General features: G+C 33.6%; 2 protein-coding genes across 2 annotated transcripts; both read left to right on the top strand.

Moving 5' to 3' along the window:
• The first annotated feature begins 3,155 nt into the window (after nucleotides 1-3,155).
• LOC116025583 (cysteine--tRNA ligase 2, cytoplasmic-like) lies at nucleotides 3,156-9,218 on the top strand. Its single transcript, XM_031266855.1, has 10 exons — nucleotides 3,156-3,295; nucleotides 3,426-3,786; nucleotides 4,600-4,663; nucleotides 6,608-6,769; nucleotides 7,216-7,386; nucleotides 7,481-7,762; nucleotides 7,842-7,967; nucleotides 8,058-8,270; nucleotides 8,355-8,468; nucleotides 8,543-9,218. Exons 2-10 carry the CDS (start codon nucleotides 3,614-3,616, stop codon nucleotides 8,876-8,878), a joined length of 1,641 nt encoding a protein of 546 aa, XP_031122715.1. The 5' UTR covers nucleotides 3,156-3,295; nucleotides 3,426-3,613; the 3' UTR covers nucleotides 8,879-9,218.
• Nucleotides 9,219-16,058: 6,840 nt separating this feature from the next.
• On the top strand, nucleotides 16,059-18,632 carry LOC116025521 (zinc finger BED domain-containing protein RICESLEEPER 2-like). Its single transcript, XM_031266759.1, has 3 exons — nucleotides 16,059-18,153; nucleotides 18,243-18,298; nucleotides 18,588-18,632. Exons 1-3 carry the CDS (start codon nucleotides 16,059-16,061, stop codon nucleotides 18,630-18,632), a joined length of 2,196 nt encoding a protein of 731 aa, XP_031122619.1.
• The last annotated feature ends 5,122 nt before the right edge of the window (nucleotides 18,633-23,754 follow it).

Genomic DNA, 23,754 nt, shown 5'->3' with positions numbered 1-23,754 from the left:
TTGTTACACAAACAATACCCAATGTCATGACAATCCGTTCCAAGGAGAATTAGACCAAGTGTTACACGTGTCATGCCATTTTTTTGTAACACACGTGTCATGCTATCAGAATGCTAAAAATAATAGCATCTACACTATCTCTCAAAGTGAGGGGTTTCTTGTGCGCAGTAAACAAATATCTAATTAGGAATGGCAACGGGGCGAGGCGGGGGCGGAGAGGGGTATCCCCGTCCCCGTCCCCGTCCCCGTCCCCGCAACCCCGACCCCGTCCCCGTCCCCGCGGGGAATTTAACGGGGACGGGGAATCCCCATTCCCGGTCAATTCCCAGTCAAAGTGTTATTTTAGTACAATTTTTTAAAAAAATATATAAAAAATAACAATTTTAAAAATACAAACTACGAAAGTTCAAATTCCAATCCAAAAATAACAAATACAAATTAAAAATAGTCCAAATGTAGAATGTTCTTCAAATAGTTTGTATAGTAATTTCATTTAGTTCATTACTTAATTAACAGAATACTAATTAACATTATACTAATTTAACAGTATACTAATTTCAAATAGTTCATTACTTAATTAACAGTATATTAATGTTAAAAAATGAATTAGTATACTGTTAGTATAATTTTAATGTATACTGTTAACATACTAAATATTCCAATCTAACATTATAAAATTAGTTAATTAGTATAATGTTAGTGTGTATATATATATATATACTTTTTTTTTTTAAATTTCGGGGATGGGGCAGGGTATCCCCGTCCCCGTTCCCGTCCCCGGCGGGAAATTGCAAAAATTTCCCGTCCATGTCCCCGATCCCCGCAAAATTTTTCCATCCCCGTCCCCGTCCTCGACAGGGACGGGGCACATTGCCATCCCTAGAGTTAGCCCTGTAAGGTTTTGGGAGAAGAAAAGAAAATAATCAATTAAATTTCATAATTAATGTATAATTTATGAGTTAATTCCATTTTTTGTCCTAGATTTATAGGTGACAATTCACTTTTAGTCCTTTTTTATTAGAGCATTTACTTTTTGTCCTAGTATTATTGTGGCATTACCATTTTTGGTCCTTTATCAACAAATCAGTTTAAATATCGTTAAATACAAGTATATTTCGGTCTTCAATTATGAATGTTTAAAAAAAAAAATAAACTTAAATAATATAGGTGTTCAACATACTTTGTATAAAAAAGATTGAATTTTCTAATTTTATATAAATAGTTTTAAATGGAAAGAAAAATCACACCAGTTAATTCTAATTTTGATCCCTTTAAGCTTTATTTCACTTTTCATATTTAGCATTTTGAAATTATTTTATTAGTCTAAAACTCTAAATTAGAGATGAATTTTCAACAATATTTCTTATTATATTTTTCCCTTTCCTAACATTATGAAAAGGAGGCTTGTAACCCTTTTTAATTGGTTGTTGAATTGATTAAATAAGAGGCTTAGAAACTCAAAAAATGACTTCCACATGATTTATATTATTTATTTTTCAGTGTTTGGCTATCAATGGAAAATGAAGTCAATAAAAAAATCCATACTGATTAAAAGAAAAATGACTCACTTTGACAAAAAACATCTTCCAATATTGTTAATCGGAAGACATTTTTCAATTTTTATCTCACGCTCAATTATCGTTCCCTCTCTTTGAGTGGTATCAAATGGACAATCATTATACCATGGTTATGTGCCATCTTGTAAGGTAGATCACTAAAGTATATTTTTAATATATACTAAGATGACATTTTAATTCATTGAATGTTCTTTTGTTAAATGTACATTATTTGTGTATTGAAGATTTATTATTTGGTATATTACAAAATAATTGTACACAAATAATGTACCTTCAATATATTTCCACAATATATTTCCACGCATGAATACCTGCTATGGATAATTCACGATATAATTTTTCAAAATTTTTAACCAAATTAGTTTCGCCTCTACAAAGATTTGTATTCAGGCCCATAATTTTACAGCCTAAAATTCTGAAACCAAAAGCCCAGTACCAATTACAGACCATTTTATCCATTTTTATTTGGCCCATGATTCCAGCCCCATAGCTCAAACTTCATTTTGCTTACCTTAATTTTCCCTTCTTATCTTATAAGAAAATCATCCTAGCATCTATCGCGCTGAAAATTTATTCTCCAATGTAAATGTTCAATACTAAAAAGTAAAAACAATTTAAAAATAAAAGTATACATAATATTTCACTAAATTTGTACCATAAAGTTAGTACTTAAGTGTATACAACCAACTATAACAGGATGACTTTTTGTGCTTCAACATATTAAGAAGTATAAATGAATAGATAGTATAATGTAATAGGGTCAGTTGTATTAAAAAATATATATATATATATAACAACCAACTAAATATATAGAATAATTTCCCAATACTGCTAAGTGAAGAAGGAAAGTTAATAGGATTTCAATACTAAAGAATTCATAAGGGTATTGGGTTAGTGAAACCAAGGATTTGAACAAAGTTCTACTTGTGTATTTCCAACAATTGTATAGTCCATAACAAGCTAATATGGTTTCCGCCCTCAACACTGTATAAGCCCGACCATAGAACAAAATCAGAATGTCCAAAAGAACTTTATAGGAAAATAAACACTCGACCCGATTAAATACTAATCTTATTTTTATTGAATGTCCGGAAGATAAAAGTATCAACTTTAAAAGTATAGCGACAATTCCATTTTGCTGAGCTTGTCGTTTTATTAGCAGCCAACTTAATTGATTTGGCCGGCTAAACGAACAAACTCGAGAAAATGAAAGAAGCGATCGGAACTATTAAAGATATTAAATTGTACAATATATATAATAATACAGTTGGACATCCCATATATTTTGTCATTATGTTTTTATAGCACACCAAATTTAAAAAAAAAAGTTTGTAGGGTTAATATAAATCTAATTATGTACATATTTAGATGAATTTATAAAAAATTTTTTACATAATTAAATTAATTATTTCTTTTTTGAGTATTATTAAACTTATTAGACTCGAACCCATAACCTTTCATTTGAGATTGATTATTTCTAATTCTATTTCATATGTATTATAGGAATTATATATTATATAAAATCTAACTGTCTAAAAACTAAATAACCCTAGCCTAGTAGTCTCTCGGTTTATTCTCTCCTCCTTGGTTTCTCTCCACAGACCGCCGCAGACCGCCGCGAATCAGCGACTAGACCGCCGCTGCCGTCGCCGTCCACCGTGAACCAGCGACCGGAGCTCAACAGACCGCCGCCCCTCTGCTAATCTGCCATTTATTTTGTATGTTATACTATTTTGTCTGTTTATACTGTATATATGTATAAATTATATTTTAATATTGTATAATTTGTATGTTTATTGATTTATATTGAATGTTTATACTATGACGTGGCATGGCGGGGTGGGCCAGCAAAACCTAGACCTGGGCTAGTATCAACATTTTAAAGATAACCAGGGGCTTCTTTGCAATTTCCGGAGAAAGAACCTGGTTAAACCCAAATATTGAATACCCGAAACTAAAGGCATCAGTTTTCACAGCAGAGGGCTTAGGGTTTTGTTGGTGCTGAATTGATTTGGCTGATTGGAGAAACTCCAAATATGGGGAAGAAACGGCTGGAACTGTTCCTGTACAATAGCATGACGAAGCTGAAGGAAGTTTTCAAGCCGAAGGAGGATGGTAAGGTGGGAATGTATATCTGTGGCGTCACCAGCTACGATTTCAGCCACATTGGCCACGCTCGAGCCTATGTAGCTTTCGATATTCTCTACAGGTCCAATTTCCTTTTTCTAATATGTGATATACTTCTTAGTGAATTTTAATTTGGAGTTTATGTTGTGTTAATGTTTATCCTATATGCAAGTTTGCTTCTTGCATCAAACTTTTATGGACTGGATCATCTTTGTTCAGATTTTATGGTTTGGCAAATGAAGTTTAATTTCAGCTGCTTCTAAGATTCTGTAATTGACTTGATTGAGATTTGTGACAACTGTTTTTTTTTTTTTAATAATAATTTTTAAATTTTAAGTATAGATTGATATCTGAGTGTTTTCTATATTGAACTTGAAACTCTCTCTTATTATATATTCCTAATTGAAGTGCCTAATTATCTCCTTTTAAGGGTTGTTTGAATAAGTTCAGGTTTTTATCTTTTGGCATATGGTAATGTTGCTTGCAAATTGCAAATGAGTTTAATTTCAGTTGCTTCTAAGATTATTTGAATTGATTATGACTTCTGATGAATTTATTTTTTGATCATTTGAAGTTTAGATTTTTGAGTGCTGTCCTCTAATTTCTATTGTACGTGAAACTCTTTTATTGTAAACAGAAGTGCATTAGTATCATCTTTATAGGTTGTTTGAATCTAACCAATAACTAGGAATGTTTCTTGTTCTACAATTAGCGCTCATTGGAGGAAAAATAAATGTGGTATATGTTTTGCAAACCATTTGTTGTGATGAACTTGCCTTTATGTCTTGGAGCTACATGTTTGGAATGCTTTAGTTCAAGCATTTAATGATTTCTAATTCTGCTTTGTTCTTTATTCAACCATATGATAAGAATTTCTAGTACTGGATGTTCACAGATATCTAAGATACTTGGGATATGAGGTGGTTTATGTGCGTAATTTTACGGATGTGGATGACAAGGTGAGATATTTTTCACCCTAAAGTTTGTTGTTTTGGTTGTATACTAGCTTTTTAAAATTCTATGAGTTAGTTTCATGTATCTGTTATCTGGAATGCACAATACATCAATGCTAAAGTAATTTTAATGTTAGTATCTCCTGAGACCTATGCGATCGGATTGAAATGACTCAACTAGATGCTTTTGTATATTGCTATAATATAATTTTGTTTATAAATGACTGATACAGACCATACAAAGAAGGATATGAGTCACATCATTCAAAAGGAAAAATGCAAGGAAGTATATACTCAGGGATTTACTGATTATGTAATTTGTAATTGATATTCCTTGCTTATTTTATGGATCATGTAATAAGGAATTTATTGATTATGTAATCAATAATTGATGCTCCTTCCTTATTTTACATATGGTAATAGATTATAAATAAGGACCATTCTTAGAATAGAGAACATCCAGTGAAATTGAAACAAATAGCTCGAACTAGCCGTTGGTAGGAATTTATTCTTGCTGGAGGGATATTCTTAGAATTCCCTTGTTTTCTTTCGCTTGTGTTTTACTTTATAATATCATTGTTGAAAAACAAAGGGTTGTGTGTGTCTATAGTGTTGTGTCTGTCTATGAATAGGTGCTTACTTAAGAGTTATGTGTCTTTATATATTTATATGATGTTTCTTCTGATGTACTTTTCCCAATTGTTGTTTTGCCCTTCTTTGGAGGCTTTTTGGGTTTGTTGCCAAACTTCTTTCCAGGGTGTTTTGGTATAATCGTATTTGTTTCTTTATTTTCAGTATACCATATTTATTCTCGAGGGTTTTCAAGCTTGGCGCTTTTTTTTTTATAAAATTTTTTGGAAGGCTTTTGTTATTCACTTATCCTACAAGGGGGTGTAAACAACAACAACCATTTGGTGTTCTAACTTCTAAGTGTTCATACTTTATTTTTGGGTGTATTTGTCATTACTATGGGCTCTACTACATCCCCTTTGCTGCTTATGCTTTGTTTGCTTTGCCGCTCTTGATGAAGATTGTTATTGGCAAGTCCTAGAGTGCTTATGATGCTGTGAGGTTGTTTGTGTTAAGCTTGGCCCTTGGTGCATTCATCTTCATTCCCAAGGGTTGTGCATAGCGTTGTCTCTCCAAAGCCATCCAACACTGTTATCCTCTAGCTGCATTTAATTCTCATTTGTAATTTTGAGTAAGGTGGAGTGGATTATCTTGCCTATATCTAGGTTGATTTCCTGGCAATTTGGGTTCTTGTCAATTGCAAGTACATGAACCAGAAGAGTGTACAGTTCTGAGTCTAACCAGTTGTACTTGTTGTAATTGGGTTGTGATTTAAAAATATTAGTTATATTGGTGTGAATAGATGCTCAAAATTTTGAAGGCATATAGCTGAGTTTGTCTGGGCATTAACAAAAACTAGAAATTTAAAAATTTCAAGGCATGTAGCTGAGTCTGGAACAAAAACAATAGTGAGGAACATAGTAAACATGGCAGCTTCTTGAGGACTGGGCTTGCTCAGAGTCTGCAAATATCACCACTTAGTGACTTAGATAGCTTTTAGTTGAGTTATATTGCTTATTGAGAAAATAGAGTTCAGTGGTATATCATATAACTTGTGTCATAGTTTTATAGAAACATAAACTAAAATGTCTATCAGCCATTTCAAATTTGTTAGTTTCATGTTTGATTCCTGGAACATTTCTTTGAAGTTTTGCTTTTTAGATCAGATTCTGTTTTTATATTAGTCATATTTAATTCCCTACTTCCAACCACAAGAATTGGCTCTGCTCTGGCCTTTGGTTAAATTTAACCTGCTATTTTTCTTTCACAAGCCCTTCAACATTTAAGTCTGTGTTGCAATTTGCTAAAGCTTAAATTATTTCTTATTCAAGTCTCCAGTGTTGAATGTTGTGATGCCAAATGTACATATATTTTTCTCAGATAATTAAAAGAGCAAATGAACTTGGGGAGGATCCAGTATCATTGAGTGGTCGGTTTTGCCAAGAGTTTCTTAGTGATATGGTTGATCTCCAGTGCCTCATGCCCACCCATCAGCCGCGCGTTACAGATCATATGGATCAAATAAAGGAAATGATAGCACAAGTAACTTACTTTTCATATGCTTCTTTTTCCTGTTGAATTGCTTTTGTGGTCTATTAAAGCTATTGGGCAGCCTTTGGAAGCTACTCTACACACTTTTCAACTTGTGCCTATGTTGAAGTTATTGTATTTGTTGTTGGTTTGAGCAGTGCTAATTAGGTGCATGATAACATGTATTTTGAGATATGAAAGGATTTTTTTTATAAAATTAATGGTGCTGAGAATTAAGGAATGTTATCTTATGTTCTTTCAAATCCGGGAATGAGTTCCCCCCCCCCCCCCTCTTTATATTCTCATGTACTTCTTTTCTGCATGCCTTTTCACATTTTGTTGGGGATTGTAGGAGCAAGGAATGATGAAAGATATTTTTATTGCAGCTTAAATTCTTAGCTTTATACCTGGTATTCCTCCTCAAAATTCCTTTGATTCAATGCTCAGCTCATTTGCAGATAATGAGCAATGGTTGTGCTTACACAGTTGAAGGGGATGTATATTTCTCTGTTGATAAATTTCCAGAGTATGGTAAGTTATCTGGACGGAAACTTGAAGATAACCGAGCTGGTGAGCGAGTTGCTGTTGATTCAAGAAAGAGAAATCCGGCTGACTTTGCCTTGTGGAAGGTAAGCAGGTTCTATGAATTAATAACTGTAGTTACTGACTTACTGTTATTGATTTTATATGCATTTGGATTTTGAAAATATTTTCACTTCTCAGGCTGCAAAGCCTGGCGAGCCAAGTTGGGAAAGCCCCTGGGGTCTTGGAAGGCCAGGATGGCATATAGAGTGCAGTGCTATGAGTGCTCATTATTTGACTCACTCATTTGATATTCACGGTGGTGGTATGGATTTGATTTTTCCTCATCATGAAAATGAGATTGCCCAAAGCTGTGCTGCTTGCTCTGAGAGTAAAGTGAACTATTGGGTACACAATGGATTTGTCACTGCAAACGATGAGAAAATGTCAAAATCACTTGGAAACTTCTTCACCATTCGTGAGGTAAATTTTGGTAATAATATTAGTGTTAGTATATCGGTATACTTTCCGTTCATGTGGCCTGTATATTCTCGTTTTGTAGGTTACCAAGCTCTACCATCCCCTTTCGTTGAGATATTTCTTGTTGGGGACACACTACCGTTCTCCGGTCAATTATTCAATATCACAGATAGAAATTGCATCAGAATCTCTGTTCTATATATATCAGGTAGAAATATACTTTCGTTGGTCTGTATTATCTATCCCCAGTTTGTATGTTGCCTTTACCTCGACATTTGATTTTTAATTTGTGATCTAGACATTACAAGATTGTAAAGAAGCCGTTTCAAAGTTACAAGATGGTATTGAAATGAAAGGAGGCCGTGTAAGTGCTGCTGCCCAAGAATGCATCAAGAAGCTGCATACTGAGTTTGAGTCGAAACTTTCTGATGATTTACACACTCCTTCGATATTAAATGGTGCCCTTCAAGAAGCCTTGAGATTCATGAATAGCTCTTTGAACACACTGAAGGTTTATTCTGAATGGTTTTTTTATTTATGCTGCTTCTTTGTGTGAATTTCTTGTTACTGAGGGTTTTCTATACAAATTTTACAGAAGCAGAAAAAGCAACAACTGGTATCTGGTATCATCTCCATTACTGAGTTGGAGAAAGAAATGAAGGCAGTGTTGGATGTTCTTGGATTGCTACCCGGTTTAACTTATTCTGAGGTGCAACCCGAGCTTTTGTACTAGTTAAACGTCTGGCACCTTATAATGGGATTCTGATTTCTTTCGTTTCACAGGTTTTGCTGCAATTGAAAGAAAAAGCATTGATAAGAGCGGAGTTGACCGAAGAAGATATTTTGAAGTCAATTGCCGAAAGAGCAAAAGCAAGGGAAGAAAAGGAATACGCTAAAAGCGATCAGATTAGGAGTGGTTTGGCTGTTAAAGGGATTGCTTTAATGGATGTTGGGAATGAAACAATTTGGAGGCCCTGTGTACCAACCCAACAAGAAAGCAACGAGCAAGCTCAACAAAAACTTCCTGCTGCTACACCACCTCAGCAAGAAAAACCCGCTGTGCCACATCAGCAAGATCAGCAAACTGTCACCACCAGTGTGCCACCTCAGAAAGATTAGGCTACTGACAATTGTGCCACGTCAGCTGACAAAATAGGCTGCCGGCAGCTGACAAAATAGCAAGCAATTTCTGGACATCATTTTTTTTGGGTATGGTTTTGATGCTCTCAACTTTCTGAACAAATGGTTTCATAGAATATATGATCACATAAGCTATAAATTGTACCATTTGATCCTCAGTTGTACTAAAATAATTGTACCGTTTTGATATGAGCTGTTGCCTCTTTGTTGAGGCAGTAAACTATCACTAAAGAACACATAGTTTAACATTTTTATTGTTTCCAGATGTCTGTGCAAAGGTATCATATCAGTTATAGAAATACGATTTTTCTAATCTTAATTGAAGATGCAATAGCTTGGTGTTAGTAGTGAAAACTCTATATTTCAAGAGAACTATAGACTTGGAACTTAGAGGGAAGGCTATGGTTATCAAAATTAAAGTAATATATTTGTTTTCCATTGAGCTGAGTAGTCCAAATTGGGCTTTACTATGATCAAATTGAAATGTTCTAATTTGTTTTATTTGTTCAATTTAAGATCTTGGCTATGAATCAATCCTTGCAAAGCTTTACTCAAAGATAGTTTTATATATATTTCCAGTAATCATAACAAAATTGAGTTCATATAGTTATTTTAGAATGTGCAACTACAAAGTTACACGTATAGCTCGAATGGGAGATTGCTGGATCCTTAATCCAATGCTGGGCTTGTATGTTGGGTTACCATCTCCACACTTTAAGTTTCAGAGTGAAGCCGTCCAAAGTGATTACCTTAAGCCTTAAGGTAGTCCTTCTGCCATACGACATTCAAGTTAAGACCTTAACTCCATCACAAAAGCTAGCTTAAGAGTGAATGTTTGACCTTAAGCTTCACAATCTCTTGTCAAGTCGATATGAAATCATGGTTTCATATGTACATTTGGTTTAGTTTATTTATTAATTCTTGATGATTTAATATGAAATCTAAAGAGCTGATGTGATTGTTTCCTAAGAAGTATTATCCTAACATTGTAGAACATCAAGTTCCCAATAAATATTTATCTAGGCTTTGCTTAATAACTCTTTTAGTAGTCTAAATCTACAATTTTTTGTTGGGTGGGTTATATATTAAAAACAAGAGCAGCCTAAAAATACTAACACAGTTAAAGTCTTCCGACAAAAAGGAGTCATCAATGATAATAATTTGCATACAAGCACCACACATGTAAAAGCTTGCATTCCATTTTCATTCATCTTTCCAAACTCTCAATTTCATTCCTTGGGTTTGGACTGAGGTGGTTAGTGACTAATCCCAAATCCCAATTGGAAACAACTTATAGCAACTTTATTTCCCTAGCTTTGGCTTTTTTAGGTCAAAATGGAGGCAACTTTTCTAATGGGAGTATAGTCATGAACCATGATTATTTGCAAATGGACCAATGTTGGCCTCCAATGAGAAACATGGGTTCATAGGGTGTTTTGAGTTGGTGATCACTATATTCTATATTCTATATATACATATACATATTATATAGGTACTTTCCCATTATTCTTGACTTTGAAGAAAATGAATGCAGTGTGGGACTTCCTTGTCCAATGGCCCGTTGACAGAATTCAAAGGTTGCGGTTTGTAAGTATCCATTTTTATATTTGGAGTAGTTTGAAGTGTCGTTTGGGACCAATGCACACACAAAACGTGGACTGCAATACAATGGGTCATAAAATAAATGTTCACACAAAAAATACAACACATATTACTCATAAATAATACAGACTAAGTCACTTTAAAATAAATGTAATTTAGATCCACCAATGTACCGAATGGATAGATAGAACACAATTCTTTAGTGACGAGGCCTCCTCTCTTACCAACTCAAGATCTATCTATAACTTTTAGTTAGGATTATATATGTATAGGGATTCATGTAAGAACGAACTGATAACAAACTCTCACATAAAAAGTGAGGACGGTCTAACTTGTTCAGTCATTTGAATAGATCAACGGTTGAAGGTTTTTGAAAAATAAGGAGAAAATAAGTAGGTCCGTTTTATAAATATTGTGAATTTGAAAATTTACAATAATTATGAAATTGACACCATTTTTTTTTACTAGAACCCTCAAGCATTGATGAACCCAATAAGAACCACTCTTACATCTGTAAAAATTCGACACATCTGATTAGATTTAAAAAAAAAATACGGTGGCACTTAAATATGCAATCTTTAACAACCGAATGTGCAAACCTGGCCAAAAACCTTGTGGTCAACCGGCATGAAGTAACTCTCCCAAATGGGAGATCATGGGTTTGAGCCTCAGTGGGGGCGATACTGACTAGTACCGGAAAAAAATATGCAAACCTGATAAATTTGGTAGTGCAGTGCATTTGTGGAGTAATTGCAGTGTATTCCTTTAGTTTGGCAGAGTAATTCGGTGTGTGTGTGTGTGTGTATCAGTGTCTCTCACACCAAGTACAACTCAAAAGTGAGTAAGATTTTGAGTTTGTATTGTATAGTGTGAGGAACATTGTCTCGATAGTAATAAGGACAAAATCTAAATTATCGTTATTCGAAATCTTTTTAGATTTGTACATGCTGTAAAAAGCATTTGATTGACACGATAAACTTTTCACACACATATAAGGTTTGGTGTGAAAAAGGTCTTCTTGTGCAAAAATGTGAAGGATGTACTTAACTAGGATTAGGTTTGAGTATGCATCGCACCAGCAATGTGTGAAGTAGTTTTCAATTTTATTTATGGTGAATTGGTTCAGCTTTATGTAATAAAGGTAATAAGGGTGTTGATATGTGTCACAATTTTGATGTATTAACCCTCTTTAATTTGCGCAACCTTGATTTATAAAGATTAACAAAGTTGTTATTATGCACATCTTTGTCATACGTTTCAAGCTAGACAAGATATAATTAACAAATTGAATGCAATTAATTAAATAAGATAATTATAGATTGCTTGATTGGTTTTTTTGAATAGGTATAGGTTGCTTAGTCTTTATCATTAGGTTGGGTTTATAGTTAGTATGCACATTTCTTGGTAGAGATAATTAAAAGAGTCTGCCTGTGGCTGATTAAACAGAGAAATGCAAATCCATCTTTTCAATTGCTTCTATGTTTAAAGGAAAAAACAGGTTAGAATAAGGTGACAAATAGATGGATGGACCTGCCTACAAGAAATGCCATCTGCCTAATTGTTGTGGTAGGAGATGTATAATATGTCATTTGATATGTTGTGATAATCCCTAATCAAACCATGTCAACCATGCAAAAAAAGAAAGAGTTAATTATAATTTTAATTCCAGAATTATTGTATTTTACTATTTTTGATTATTAAGTTTGAAGGTGATTGTATTTTGTTCTCAACTACTGAAAATGCATGCGTCACATTTAATCTTAAAAGGAGTCATTTTAGCCCGAATAGCGTGCTAGGTTTTGTACCTAGGAGTACTAGAATTTAGTACATGTGGTTAAGCTAAATATATAGCTTAATCGTATTTAAGAAGTAAAATGATTTAAAACAATAATCAGTTTTTTTTTTTTGGTTGCATCATTGTACACATATTTTGAAATTATAAGGTACATTTGTGAGAAATTAAGCGCTTGTTGATTGTAAAAATAGTTATTTATACATTTAGATAATTTGTCTTATAGCTTCGATCAATAAGAGAGGAATTGGTGGAAGAACATACATGATCATGGTACTATTTGCTATGCTCCTGCTTCACTACCTTGTACTAGGTCATTGATCTCCGCTATGCTAGGCTCATGATAGTTGAACTCGTGTCTCAAACAATTGTATTTTGTAAGAGCATTCTTATTAATGAAGTTATTTAGCGATTTTTGAGAAGTTTTTGTAAGTGTGATAAGGAAATAGAAAACGAGAGGGGAGGGAAAAAAAAACAAATATGATTTTTTTAAAAAAATAAAATAAAATATACAGAAAGTCAGGCGCGCCTGACGCGCCCAGTGCACGCGCTTGCTGGGCGCAGTAAGTGGCGCTCACCCGTGCGTGAACGGTTGTTACTTTGCCTCAGTGGGGCCCATTGTCTTGCAATAAACTCTTCATTTGCATATGCTCCCCTCCCACTCTCTCTCATCTCCTCTCTCATGCCATGTTGACATTTATCTGACATTATCTCCTAAAATCACCACTGATGGTGATGCTCTAAGATTACAGTTCGGCTAGGTTGCAAGATTATTGGGCCTTCATTGTACAATAAATTAGTTATTAATATTTAGATTATTGGGTCGATCAACTCGATCAAATATTATAACCTAAACATGGTGGATTAAAAAAAAAACAATCCTAGTTAATTTGATAATATTTTTTGTATAGTAACCACTATCTTAGAAGTTCAACTCCCAATTAAGAAACGATCTGTTAGTCTTCTTGGTTTGAGCCAATCGCTATTAAACTATTCGAGAACCCAATTTTATAATAAAAATATAATACTACTATAGGGAGTAATCTATATCATATCTTTAGAGACTGTTATTAAATTTTAAAGTAGAGAAAAATACTTATCATATACAGTGTAAGTTCTTTTTAAGTTATAGTTATTGAATGTGACAAATATATACCTATTTATGTTACAATTTTGTTGTTATAAATATAAATAATATTGTATAGTTGTTCAAAGTTGAGTGGGGTCAAGTGCTCAATTAATATATGTAGATACATTGCTCTACCGGCTAGCTATCAATTTTAATATGTTGGGGGTGGCAAATTGTTTCAAGAATTCCTCCAAATTAAATATTCTTTCAAGAAAATTATAATCGCATTGTTTGGTAGCATAGTTAGTTTATTAATTAATTTTGATTTATTTAATCACTATTAACTGTTTGACTTGGTTAAACAATTAATAAAAGTATTTGATTAATTAGCTTTTTGTAACAGTTTATTACTCTAAAATGCTAAAATTCAAAAAGCTGCTCAAAACAGTTTTTTGATAATCTTTTTGAGAAGGTCATTTTACATGTAATCAACTATTAGACTATTAGTTAACAACAAATTTACCAAAACATCTTTTTACAATCAGCTAATGCTATCAACTAATTAAATCCACGAATCCAATCAGCTAACAACTATTTACCAAAAACTCCCTAAATGTCCACCCAAGGAGGTGATGGAGTTGTCACCATAGCACACCAATGAGAAGTCATCTGAAAACCTCTAGCTTGATGATTACTCCTCTCATCTTGGGATGTATTTAGTATAAAAAGTATATATTTATATCTTTCACTCTTTACAAGAATCCAACATTTTGTATTGGTACTCTTATCACTTCTTTTGCATAATAGCATAGAAGTGTGGTCAGGAAAATTATATCATATATGGACCCAAGGACATAAAAATAATATTATAAGTACATAAAAAATTTAGGTACATAAAACAATGTTGCAAGTATATAAAAATAAAACTGCACTAATAATAGGAATCTGTATACTTATAGTAGTGAATTTATATACCTACAATAATAAATTTATGTACTTACAAGAGTAATGTTTATGGCCCAAATTAATTATGTACATAAAGTATGAGTTTATGTACTTGTTGATTTTAATTAGAATTTTTAATAATATATTTTTATACATTTAATTTTATTTGTACAAAAAATAATAATAAATTAAAAAGATAAAATTTTTAAACCAAAGTCCACCTTACAAGGTAGACATTAGTCCACAATATAACTACTGGTGTACTCGGTCTCATATACATTTAAGTTAATAATATTCACATGTCATTAACAGTCTTGTATTAGTTGACTTCATAAAACACTTTTATTGTAACATATAGGGCTGAGCAAGACCCGAAAAAACCAACAAAACCGACCGAACCGCCGGCCGAATAGCAACTGCCGAACCGGGCCGAACCCGAACATTAAAAACCGAACCGATCGTCTGAAACGACGTCGGTTAAGTGGCTGCGGGTTGGGGGCTCCAAAAACGCATCCGAACCGTCCGATTACCCGATCAAATCTAGGGTTAGATATGCTATGTATTATACGACGTCGTTTGGTGTCGTAGTATATATATCCTTAGATAGGGTTTGAGGCTTCCGTAACTCCTCATTTGCGCAGTCGCGACTCATCCTAGGGTTTTCAGACCTCTCTGATTTCTCTCATTTCTCTCATTCTCTGAGTTCTCTCACTCTCTCAGACCTCAGTCGCGAATCGCGATCCCTCTCTGTTCTCGTTCTCGACTTCTCTAAATCTCTAAGAGTCTGAGACTCTGAGTTCTCTCGTTCTTCGTTGGTGACTTCCACAGTTCCACCCGGTGGCCGTTGGTGACTTGGTTGAGTGGTTCTGTTCGAGTTCGACTGGTGGAAGCCCGACGCCCTACTGGTGCCTGTCGGAGACCGTTTGGCTGTTTCATCTGGTGATATCTGTGCTAGAAGCCCTTGTTCTCCGGGGTATTTGTGAGAAAGGAAGTAAGTATTCAAACCCTAGTTTAATAACTTTGATAGTTTGATCTGTTAGGCTGTTAGCGATTATGTGATATTCTGGATTTCTGGTGGGAGCACTGACTCGTTGCATTACTTGCAATCTTGCATACTTGTTAGCGATTTTGTGATATTCTATTATTCTGTGAATCTGTGATAGTCTGGTGGGAGCACTGACTCGTCGCATACTTGTTAGTTGTTAGCGATTTTGTGATATTCTATTATTCTGTGAATCTGTGATATTCTGGTGGGAGCACTGACTCGTTTCATGTTTCTTTCAAACCCTAGTTGAATTTGGAATTTTAACAATTTACAAACCCTAGTTTGATAACTTAATCAGTTATCATATACTGGTGGTCAAGTGGAAGCCCTGTTTATAGAAATCCAGATAATGATGGACTAGGAATTGGGAAACAATTGCTGTATATTAATACTACAGTCTCCCAATCTGAAATTGAAATTTGAAAATTGAAACCCTGAATCTGGATTTCTTTGTCTAGTACTATATAGTCTAGACTCTAGTCAAGTTTATGGATGTATGCCCTTAAATGTATTCTCAATAAATTTCCTAATAAAATAATTGTGTTCTTGGAAAATGATAACACAAAATGTGTCTGATTCTAGAACTTTATGTGTAATTGTATGGCTGACTGAGACACTGAGTGACTGTCTGTCACTCTGGCTCTGTCCATTATTCTTTGTGATTGAATCCCAATACTCTCTGTACTGATACTTAGCCATATTTTAGATGGATAATATCAGTACTCCTGGTAGTCAACCACCCAATTCTTCAATTGTGGAACCTACAGTGGTGGAAGCCCAAACTGTTGAGGCTAATAATCAACAGAATGAGCAACCTCCTGCTGCAGTTTCTGGGAAGAAGAGGAAAGAGGTTGAGTCCAGATCCAGAGTATGGGATCATTATGAGAGAATAAAAGACAGTAACAATATTACTATACAAGCAAAGTGTATTTATTGTGCAAAAGTGTACAAGTGTGAGTCCAAGAGACATGGTACATCTTCCTTAATAGCCCATATGCTTGCCTGTTTGAAAAACCCTCACTCCAAGGATACTAGGCAGTCCCTGTTAACCTTTCAAGCAGTTAATACCCCTGAGTCATCTGAAACTACAGTGGGAGAAATTGGGTGCTGGGTATTTAACCAAGACTTAATTAGGAGGGCCTTGGTTAAAATGATAATCATAGATGAACTGCCTTTTAGATTTGTTGAGGGTTTAGGTTTCAGGATGTTCATTGCTGTTGCTTGCCCTAGGTTTATAGTTCCATCTAGATGGACTATAAGTAGGGACGTCCTAGTGGTCTATGAAGAGGAGAGACTGAAGTTGAAGGCCTTTTTAAGGGAATCCAGTCATAGGGTTAGCATTACCACTGATTCTTGGACATCAATCCAAAGGATTAACTACATGGTTGTGACTGCCCATTTCATTGATTCAGAGTGGAAGCTGCATAAAAAAATCATAGCCTTTGTCCCTGTTACCTCTCACAAAGGGGAGTATCTTGCAAAAGCCCTAGAAACATGTTTGCTGGAGTGGGGGCTTAGGAATGTTTTTAGTGTTACTGTGGATAATGCCTCGTCTAATGACACTGCTATGGGGTTTCTTAAGAAAAAAATAATGTCTTGGGGTACATCAACTGTGAAGGCTAAGTATATTCACATGAGATGCATTGCCCATATCCTTAACTTGGTTGTTCAAGATGGCTTGAAGGAGTGTGATAGTTCTGTGAAAAAAGTTAGAGAGGTTGTTAGATATGTTAGGAATTCACCTGCCAGGCTAAAGAAGTTTAGGGACTTGGCTGATTTGTTAGGAATTGAGCAAAGGTCTTCTTTGTGTCTAGATGTTCCAACCAGATGGAACTCTACATATTTGATGTTACAATCTGCTTTGACTTATCAGAAAGTCTTTGAATCTTGTGAAGACTCTGATAGTTCTTTCAAATCTGACTTGGGTGATTTTGTGCCTAATTTTATGGACTGGGAGTCTGTGAGCAGTTTGGTGGAGTTGTTGAAATGTTTTTATGATATGACAATCAGAATTTCTGGATCTTTATATGTGACAGCTACCACATTTTTCAGTGAGATTTCTGATTTGAATTGTATTTTAACTGGAATGGTGGAAGCTGGTGGGGCAGTGAGCTTAATGGGGAGACATATGAAAGCAAAATTTGAGAAGTATTGGGGTGATATAGACAAGATGAATCTTATGATTTTCTTTGCTAACATTCTAGACCCCAGGGATAAATTAGAGTATATGCCTACTCAAATTAATCATATGTATGGTGAGGAGAAAGGTAAACCATACTATGATAAAGTGCTTGCTGGTTTGAATGAGTTATTTGATGATTATTCTGTTCCTGCCACTTCTTCTGCTTCTGGTTCTTCTGTGTCTGCTGCTGTTGGTAGTGCTTCTTCTGTGAGTTCTGTCAGTTCTGTGTCTGTTGGAAGGCCACAACATTTACTCAAGTCCCAAATTAAAAAACAAAGATTGGAATCTGGGGGTAAGAAAAAAACTGAACTGGATATCTACTTGAGTGAGGCAATAGTTGAGGAGGAAAACTCCTTTGATATTCTGAGATGGTGGAAGATAAATGCTGTGAGGTTTCCCATCCTTTCTAAGCTTGCTAGGGATGTCCTAGCTATTCCAATCTCAACTGTTGCCTCTGAGTCTGCCTTCAGTACATCTGGGAGAGTATTGGATCCTTTTAGGAGTTCATTAACTCCAAAAATTGTGGAAGCTTTGGTGTGTACGCAGGATTGGCTTAGACTGCCCAATACTCCTCTATGTATTGAGGAAAATCTTGAAGAACTGGAGAGGTTTGAAAAAGGTAATTGTTTTACACTTAATTTCTTTTTGTTGTTGTACAGTTTTTTATTCATATTTTGCATTTAATAATTTACATTTCTTATTTTGCAGAGTTAGTTGATGGTGGAAGTGGAAGGAATTTTGATCCTACACTGGCTACAATTCCAGTAATGTTATTCTTTATCATTACTTGTGTCTCCATTCTAATTAATTGTCAATTTACTCAATTGCATTCTAAAATCTAATCTCAGTTGGTATTTTTTGAGGCCATGGTAACTATGTGTTATTAGTTGCTGGCTTGAATGAGTTGAATCCTTGATTGCACTGGTCCACTGTAAGTATGGTACTCTGCAACTGTAACTCTGTAAGACAGTAAGAGTGTAAGGCTTGGTAACTTTTTGTAAGTTGCCGCCTTATTTAACTCTGTTACTCTATTCTGTTTGTCCCTTTTATCAGTTTATGTGGCAAATGGCAATGATGAAGCTTCCACCTATAATCTGAAAAGAAGGATTAAGTTGGCATGTTGCTCTATATTTATTGAAGCAATTTGCCCTTAATTCAAAATTGATAGGAAACAATGCTTACTGAGCCAAAATTCCAACTTCCAAGTATTATACAATTGTGTTGTAATTGTTTTCAGTTTTCACTTTTCACTAACTTGTAAGTTGTAACAATTAACAGGAAGAAGAGTAGGACTAACTGTTGCTGGGGCTGTGCACTAACTGAGTAAATGTTGCAGTGTTGCTGACTTGCTGTATCTGTAATTCTGAATTGTTATAAGCTTCTATGATGTATTCTCTTTTGGTCTGTAATAAGTAATTAAGTATCAAAGTATGATGTATCTATGATTTTTGCGAATTTCTCTTTTGGTCTGTAATAAGTCATAATTTGTAGTTATAGCTTATAACTTATAAGTTATAACTTTAAGTTATAACTTAGAATCAGACATCTTAGTAAAGTTTTTAATTGGTTTTCAGTTTTCACATTTTTTTTTGCATATATTCTCAATCCGAATATAGGTCGGATAACCGACCGAACCGACTCAAACCGAAATTATGAAAAACCGATAGGGTTTAGTTCAAAATAAAATCGGATAGGATGTGAACATGACCAATCCGAAATCCGATCGGATGAGGCTCCTGGCCGTCCGAATCGAACCGAACCGTCCGTTGCACAGCCCTAGTAACATATAGAGCAAATATCATTTTTAGTCCCTCAACTATAATATATGTATCAATTTTGGTCCTTGACTATTAAAATTTTTAAATTAGGTGCATGACTATTCAATTTGTATCACATTTGGTCCTTGACTATTAACATTTTTAAATTATGTGCATGACTATTCATTTTGTATCACACTTGGTCCTGCCGTTAAATTTTCCGGTCAAATTTCCGGCGAAGTCACCGGTGACCGACTAATTTATTTAATTTTTATCGGCGAAGTCACCGGTGACCGACTAATTTATTTAATTTTTATTTTAAAAATTATTTTAATACTCCGTAACTTTTAAATAAAAAAAACTTAAAAATAAAAAATAATAATAATAAAATAGAAAACGCTGGTCACCCCTGATGACTTCGCCGGAAATTTGGCCGGAAAATTTAATGGCAGGACCAAATGTGATACAAAATGAATAGTCATGCACCTAATTTGAAAATGTTAATAGTCAAGGACCAAAAGTGATACAAATTGAATAGTCATAGACCTAATTTGAAATTTTTAATAGTCAAGGATCATAATTGATACATGTATTATAGTTGAAGAACTAAAACTGATATTTTCTCTAACATATATGAATATTTCATATACACTTGAGTTTCATATACACTAGCGTTTGGTTTAGACTTTAGACATGGTTGGAATAAAAAATTTAAAAATTGAAATAAGTTTTAATAAAAGTATGATGTTTGATACTAATTAAGTTGAAATAGGAATTGATTATTGCTTAAATGTATACAACTTTAAAATGCAACTCAAAGTAGAAATATATTAACCAAATGAATATCAACACAACTTATATATACCTATCTATAAAGGGCTTGTTTTGTAAATGACAATTTGATAAAATATTGCTATATTTTGATCATGTTAGTCTTTTATTTTTATCAAAATGCTAAAAATAATATTTGGTAAAAGACTGTTTTGATTAGCAGTTTCAGATGATTTGTTAAAAACATAAATGCTACCATAAGAGTAGTGTTACGTTCTTGACGTACTCAACGTATTAATTAATAATGAACTTTTTTAGCCATTAAAGCTTAACAACTGAATCAAATAAAAAAAATTAAAATGTGCATTAAAATGTGAATGATTTGGTGAAAAATACATGCAACAATGAAAAAATCATTAGAAAGGGGTAAAAAAACCAAAGAAGAATATAATGATATGAAAATGCACAGGGAAGATATATATAAAAAAAAGTATTTCTGACCACCTTTCGTACTGGTCGGAAAATAACACCAATTTAAAATTCAATCGACAAATTTCCAACCACCAATAAAGGTGGTTGGAAATTCCGACCACTGTTCTGCCCATTGCAATCTTTTGTCGAAAATACAATGATTTCCAGCTGTCGTTCCTGACTCAACGTACTAATAATGAACTTTTCTAGCCATTAAAGCCTTAACAACTTAACCAAATAAAAAAAATTAAAATGGGATGCTCTCATGCCATCCCACAAATACTAGAAACAATAGTCTTTTTATTTTATTTTATTTTATTTTTAAAATCAGTCCATGACAATTAAAAAACGACCGGTGGCTTTGGTTTGCTAGTGTCGGGGAGGCTGCTATACGATTGCGTCGAAGGACTAATAAAAAATTTTGGGAAAATATGTTTTAAAAACATTTTAGAAANAATTTCCGGCGAAGTCACCGGTGACCGACTAATTTATTTAATTTTTATTTTAAAAATTATTTTAATACTCCGTAACTTTTAAATAAAAAAAACTTAAAAATAAAAAATAATAATAATAAAATAGAAAACGCTGGTCACCCCTGATGACTTCGCCGGAAATTTGGCCGGAAAATTTAATGGCAGGACCAAATGTGATACAAAATGAATAGTCATGCACCTAATTTGAAAATGTTAATAGTCAAGGACCAAAAGTGATACAAATTGAATAGTCATAGACCTAATTTGAAATTTTTAATAGTCAAGGATCATAATTGATACATGTATTATAGTTGAAGAACTAAAACTGATATTTTCTCTAACATATATGAATATTTCATATACACTTGAGTTTCATATACACTAGCGTTTGGTTTAGACTTTAGACATGGTTGGAATAAAAAATTTAAAAATTGAAATAAGTTTTAATAAAAGTATGATGTTTGATACTAATTAAGTTGAAATAGGAATTGATTATTGCTTAAATGTATACAACTTTAAAATGCAACTCAAAGTAGAAATATATTAACCAAATGAATATCAACACAACTTATATATACCTATCTATAAAGGGCTTGTTTTGTAAATGACAATTTGATAAAATATTGCTATATTTTGATCATGTTAGTCTTTTATTTTTATCAAAATGCTAAAAATAATATTTGGTAAAAGACTGTTTTGATTAGCAGTTTCAGATGATTTGTTAAAAACATAAATGCTACCATAAGAGTAGTGTTACGTTCTTGACGTACTCAACGTATTAATTAATAATGAACTTTTTTAGCCATTAAAGCTTAACAACTGAATCAAATAAAAAAAATTAAAATGTGCATTAAAATGTGAATGATTTGGTGAAAAATACATGCAACAATGAAAAAATCATTAGAAAGGGGTAAAAAAACCAAAGAAGAATATAATGATATGAAAATGCACAGGGAAGATATATATAAAAAAAAGTATTTCTGACCACCTTTCGTACTGGTCGGAAAATAACACCAATTTAAAATTCAATCGACAAATTTCCAACCACCAATAAAGGTGGTTGGAAATTCCGACCACTGTTCTGCCCATTGCAATCTTTTGTCGAAAATACAATGATTTCCAGCTGTCGTTCCTGACTCAACGTACTAATAATGAACTTTTCTAGCCATTAAAGCCTTAACAACTTAACCAAATAAAAAAAATTAAAATGGGATGCTCTCATGCCATCCCACAAATACTAGAAACAATAGTCTTTTTATTTTATTTTATTTTATTTTTAAAATCAGTCCATGACAATTAAAAAACGACCGGTGGCTTTGGTTTGCTAGTGTCGGGGAGGCTGCTATACGATTGCGTCGAAGGACTAATAAAAAATTTTGGGAAAATATGTTTTAAAAACATTTTAGAAATATTTATAATGAAACGTATAAGGCTATAATTGGAAGGGGGAATGGGAAAACTTCATTGGATTCTCATACGGGAGACGAATGAATTATTTATTAAATATTTCAATCACTTTCGTCAAAACTTACGGACTAAACACTTCCTTATGGTATGATAGAAATGAGAACACATTTGGGAGCAAAGAAATGAGAACGCATTCTCAAATAAAATGTAAAAACTGATCACAGTCATTCATTCATTAATAGTTGATAGTTTTAATAAAAAATATATAGGGTCAATTTACCTAGCTAGTATACACCCATGAATAATGGTTGTAGGCTTCTCTAATCATAAAAAAAATCTATTCGTAACAATAAATTAAAAATAATTCATAAATAACAAGAAATACACAACTCATGAATACAAAATAAGGTTACAAGGCAAGATTTGATTCTTGCCAAAACAGTGCTGCGTACAGGTTTATGTACCTAGACAGTTAAAAGTGATTTCCCAAAAGAAATCTATTTTGAAGCTGTCGAGCTTGAGAAGGAAACGTGCACTATTTGAGTTAGCCTCAGCTCACAAGTGGATAGTCCACAAAATAGATGTAAAAACGACCTTCCTAAATGGAGGGTGGGCGTCGCCGATGTGTGTGGGGTTTCCCCTTCCCTTTCTCTCCACAATATTTCAAATGCTTCAACCAAGGTGGTATTAAAAAGGAGGAAAAAAAATTTCCAATGAAAGCAATGTGGGACAAAGACTATAGGAAAACTACTTCTTCTTGAATGGGAATTCCAATAAGTTGGTCAAACAATTGACTTGGCCCGCTGCATATTGTTCTTCTTGATTTGAGTCGTTCAATTGGATAATCTAGGCTGGTTTACCTCATTGTGATTTTTTTTCAGTTAAGATCACAAGGCATGATTTACCTAGTAAACACCTTCGAGTAATGGCTGAAAGTTTCTATCATCACTCAAAAAATAAGATATCGAGAATATTCTAGTTCAAAGTTTGATGATATATAATGGGAAATATTTTTTTTCTTGTATTTATTTATTTATGCTCTTGATAGCTATCCATTTGTGCTTTTACACATGTTTATTAATTAATCCATAGATTAAATTAATTACAATCAAATGATCTTAATTAGCTAGCCTTGCACATGCTAGTTACATATATGAATATGGTCGGGAACAATGTTGGAATGTTAATTATTTTACCACATATTTACCTGCCTTGGAAATGCAAATTATATATTATTATATATACTATAAAAAAAAAAAACACTCATAGTACATTGCTGTCAATCTGTCATTTGTTATATGTGCACAATGCAATGGAGATTTTCTTTCACTTGCGAGTGAC

Source organism: Ipomoea triloba, chromosome 7 (assembly GCF_003576645.1).
Source record: "Ipomoea triloba cultivar NCNSP0323 chromosome 7, ASM357664v1".
NCBI lineage: Eukaryota > Viridiplantae > Streptophyta > Magnoliopsida > Solanales > Convolvulaceae > Ipomoea > Ipomoea triloba.
This window is presented reverse-complemented; position numbering and strand designations above follow the sequence as displayed.

Bases quoted from the DNA above. Each gene is read 5' to 3' on its own strand.
- LOC116025583 (XM_031266855.1), top strand. From the start codon at position 3,614: ATGGGGAAGAAACGGCTGGAACTGTTCCTGTACAATAGCATGACGAAG. The intron at 4,664-6,607 runs GTGAGATATTTT...TATTTTTCTCAG, and splicing joins TTACGGATGTGGATGACAAG to ATAATTAAAAGAGCAAATGA. The intron at 6,770-7,215 runs GTAACTTACTTT...GCTCATTTGCAG, and splicing joins TAAAGGAAATGATAGCACAA to ATAATGAGCAATGGTTGTGC.
- LOC116025521 (XM_031266759.1), top strand. From the start codon at position 16,059: ATGGATAATATCAGTACTCCTGGTAGTCAACCACCCAATTCTTCAATT. The intron at 18,154-18,242 runs GTAATTGTTTTA...CTTATTTTGCAG, and splicing joins ACTGGAGAGGTTTGAAAAAG to AGTTAGTTGATGGTGGAAGT. The intron at 18,299-18,587 runs GTAATGTTATTC...CCCTTTTATCAG, and splicing joins CTACACTGGCTACAATTCCA to TTTATGTGGCAAATGGCAAT.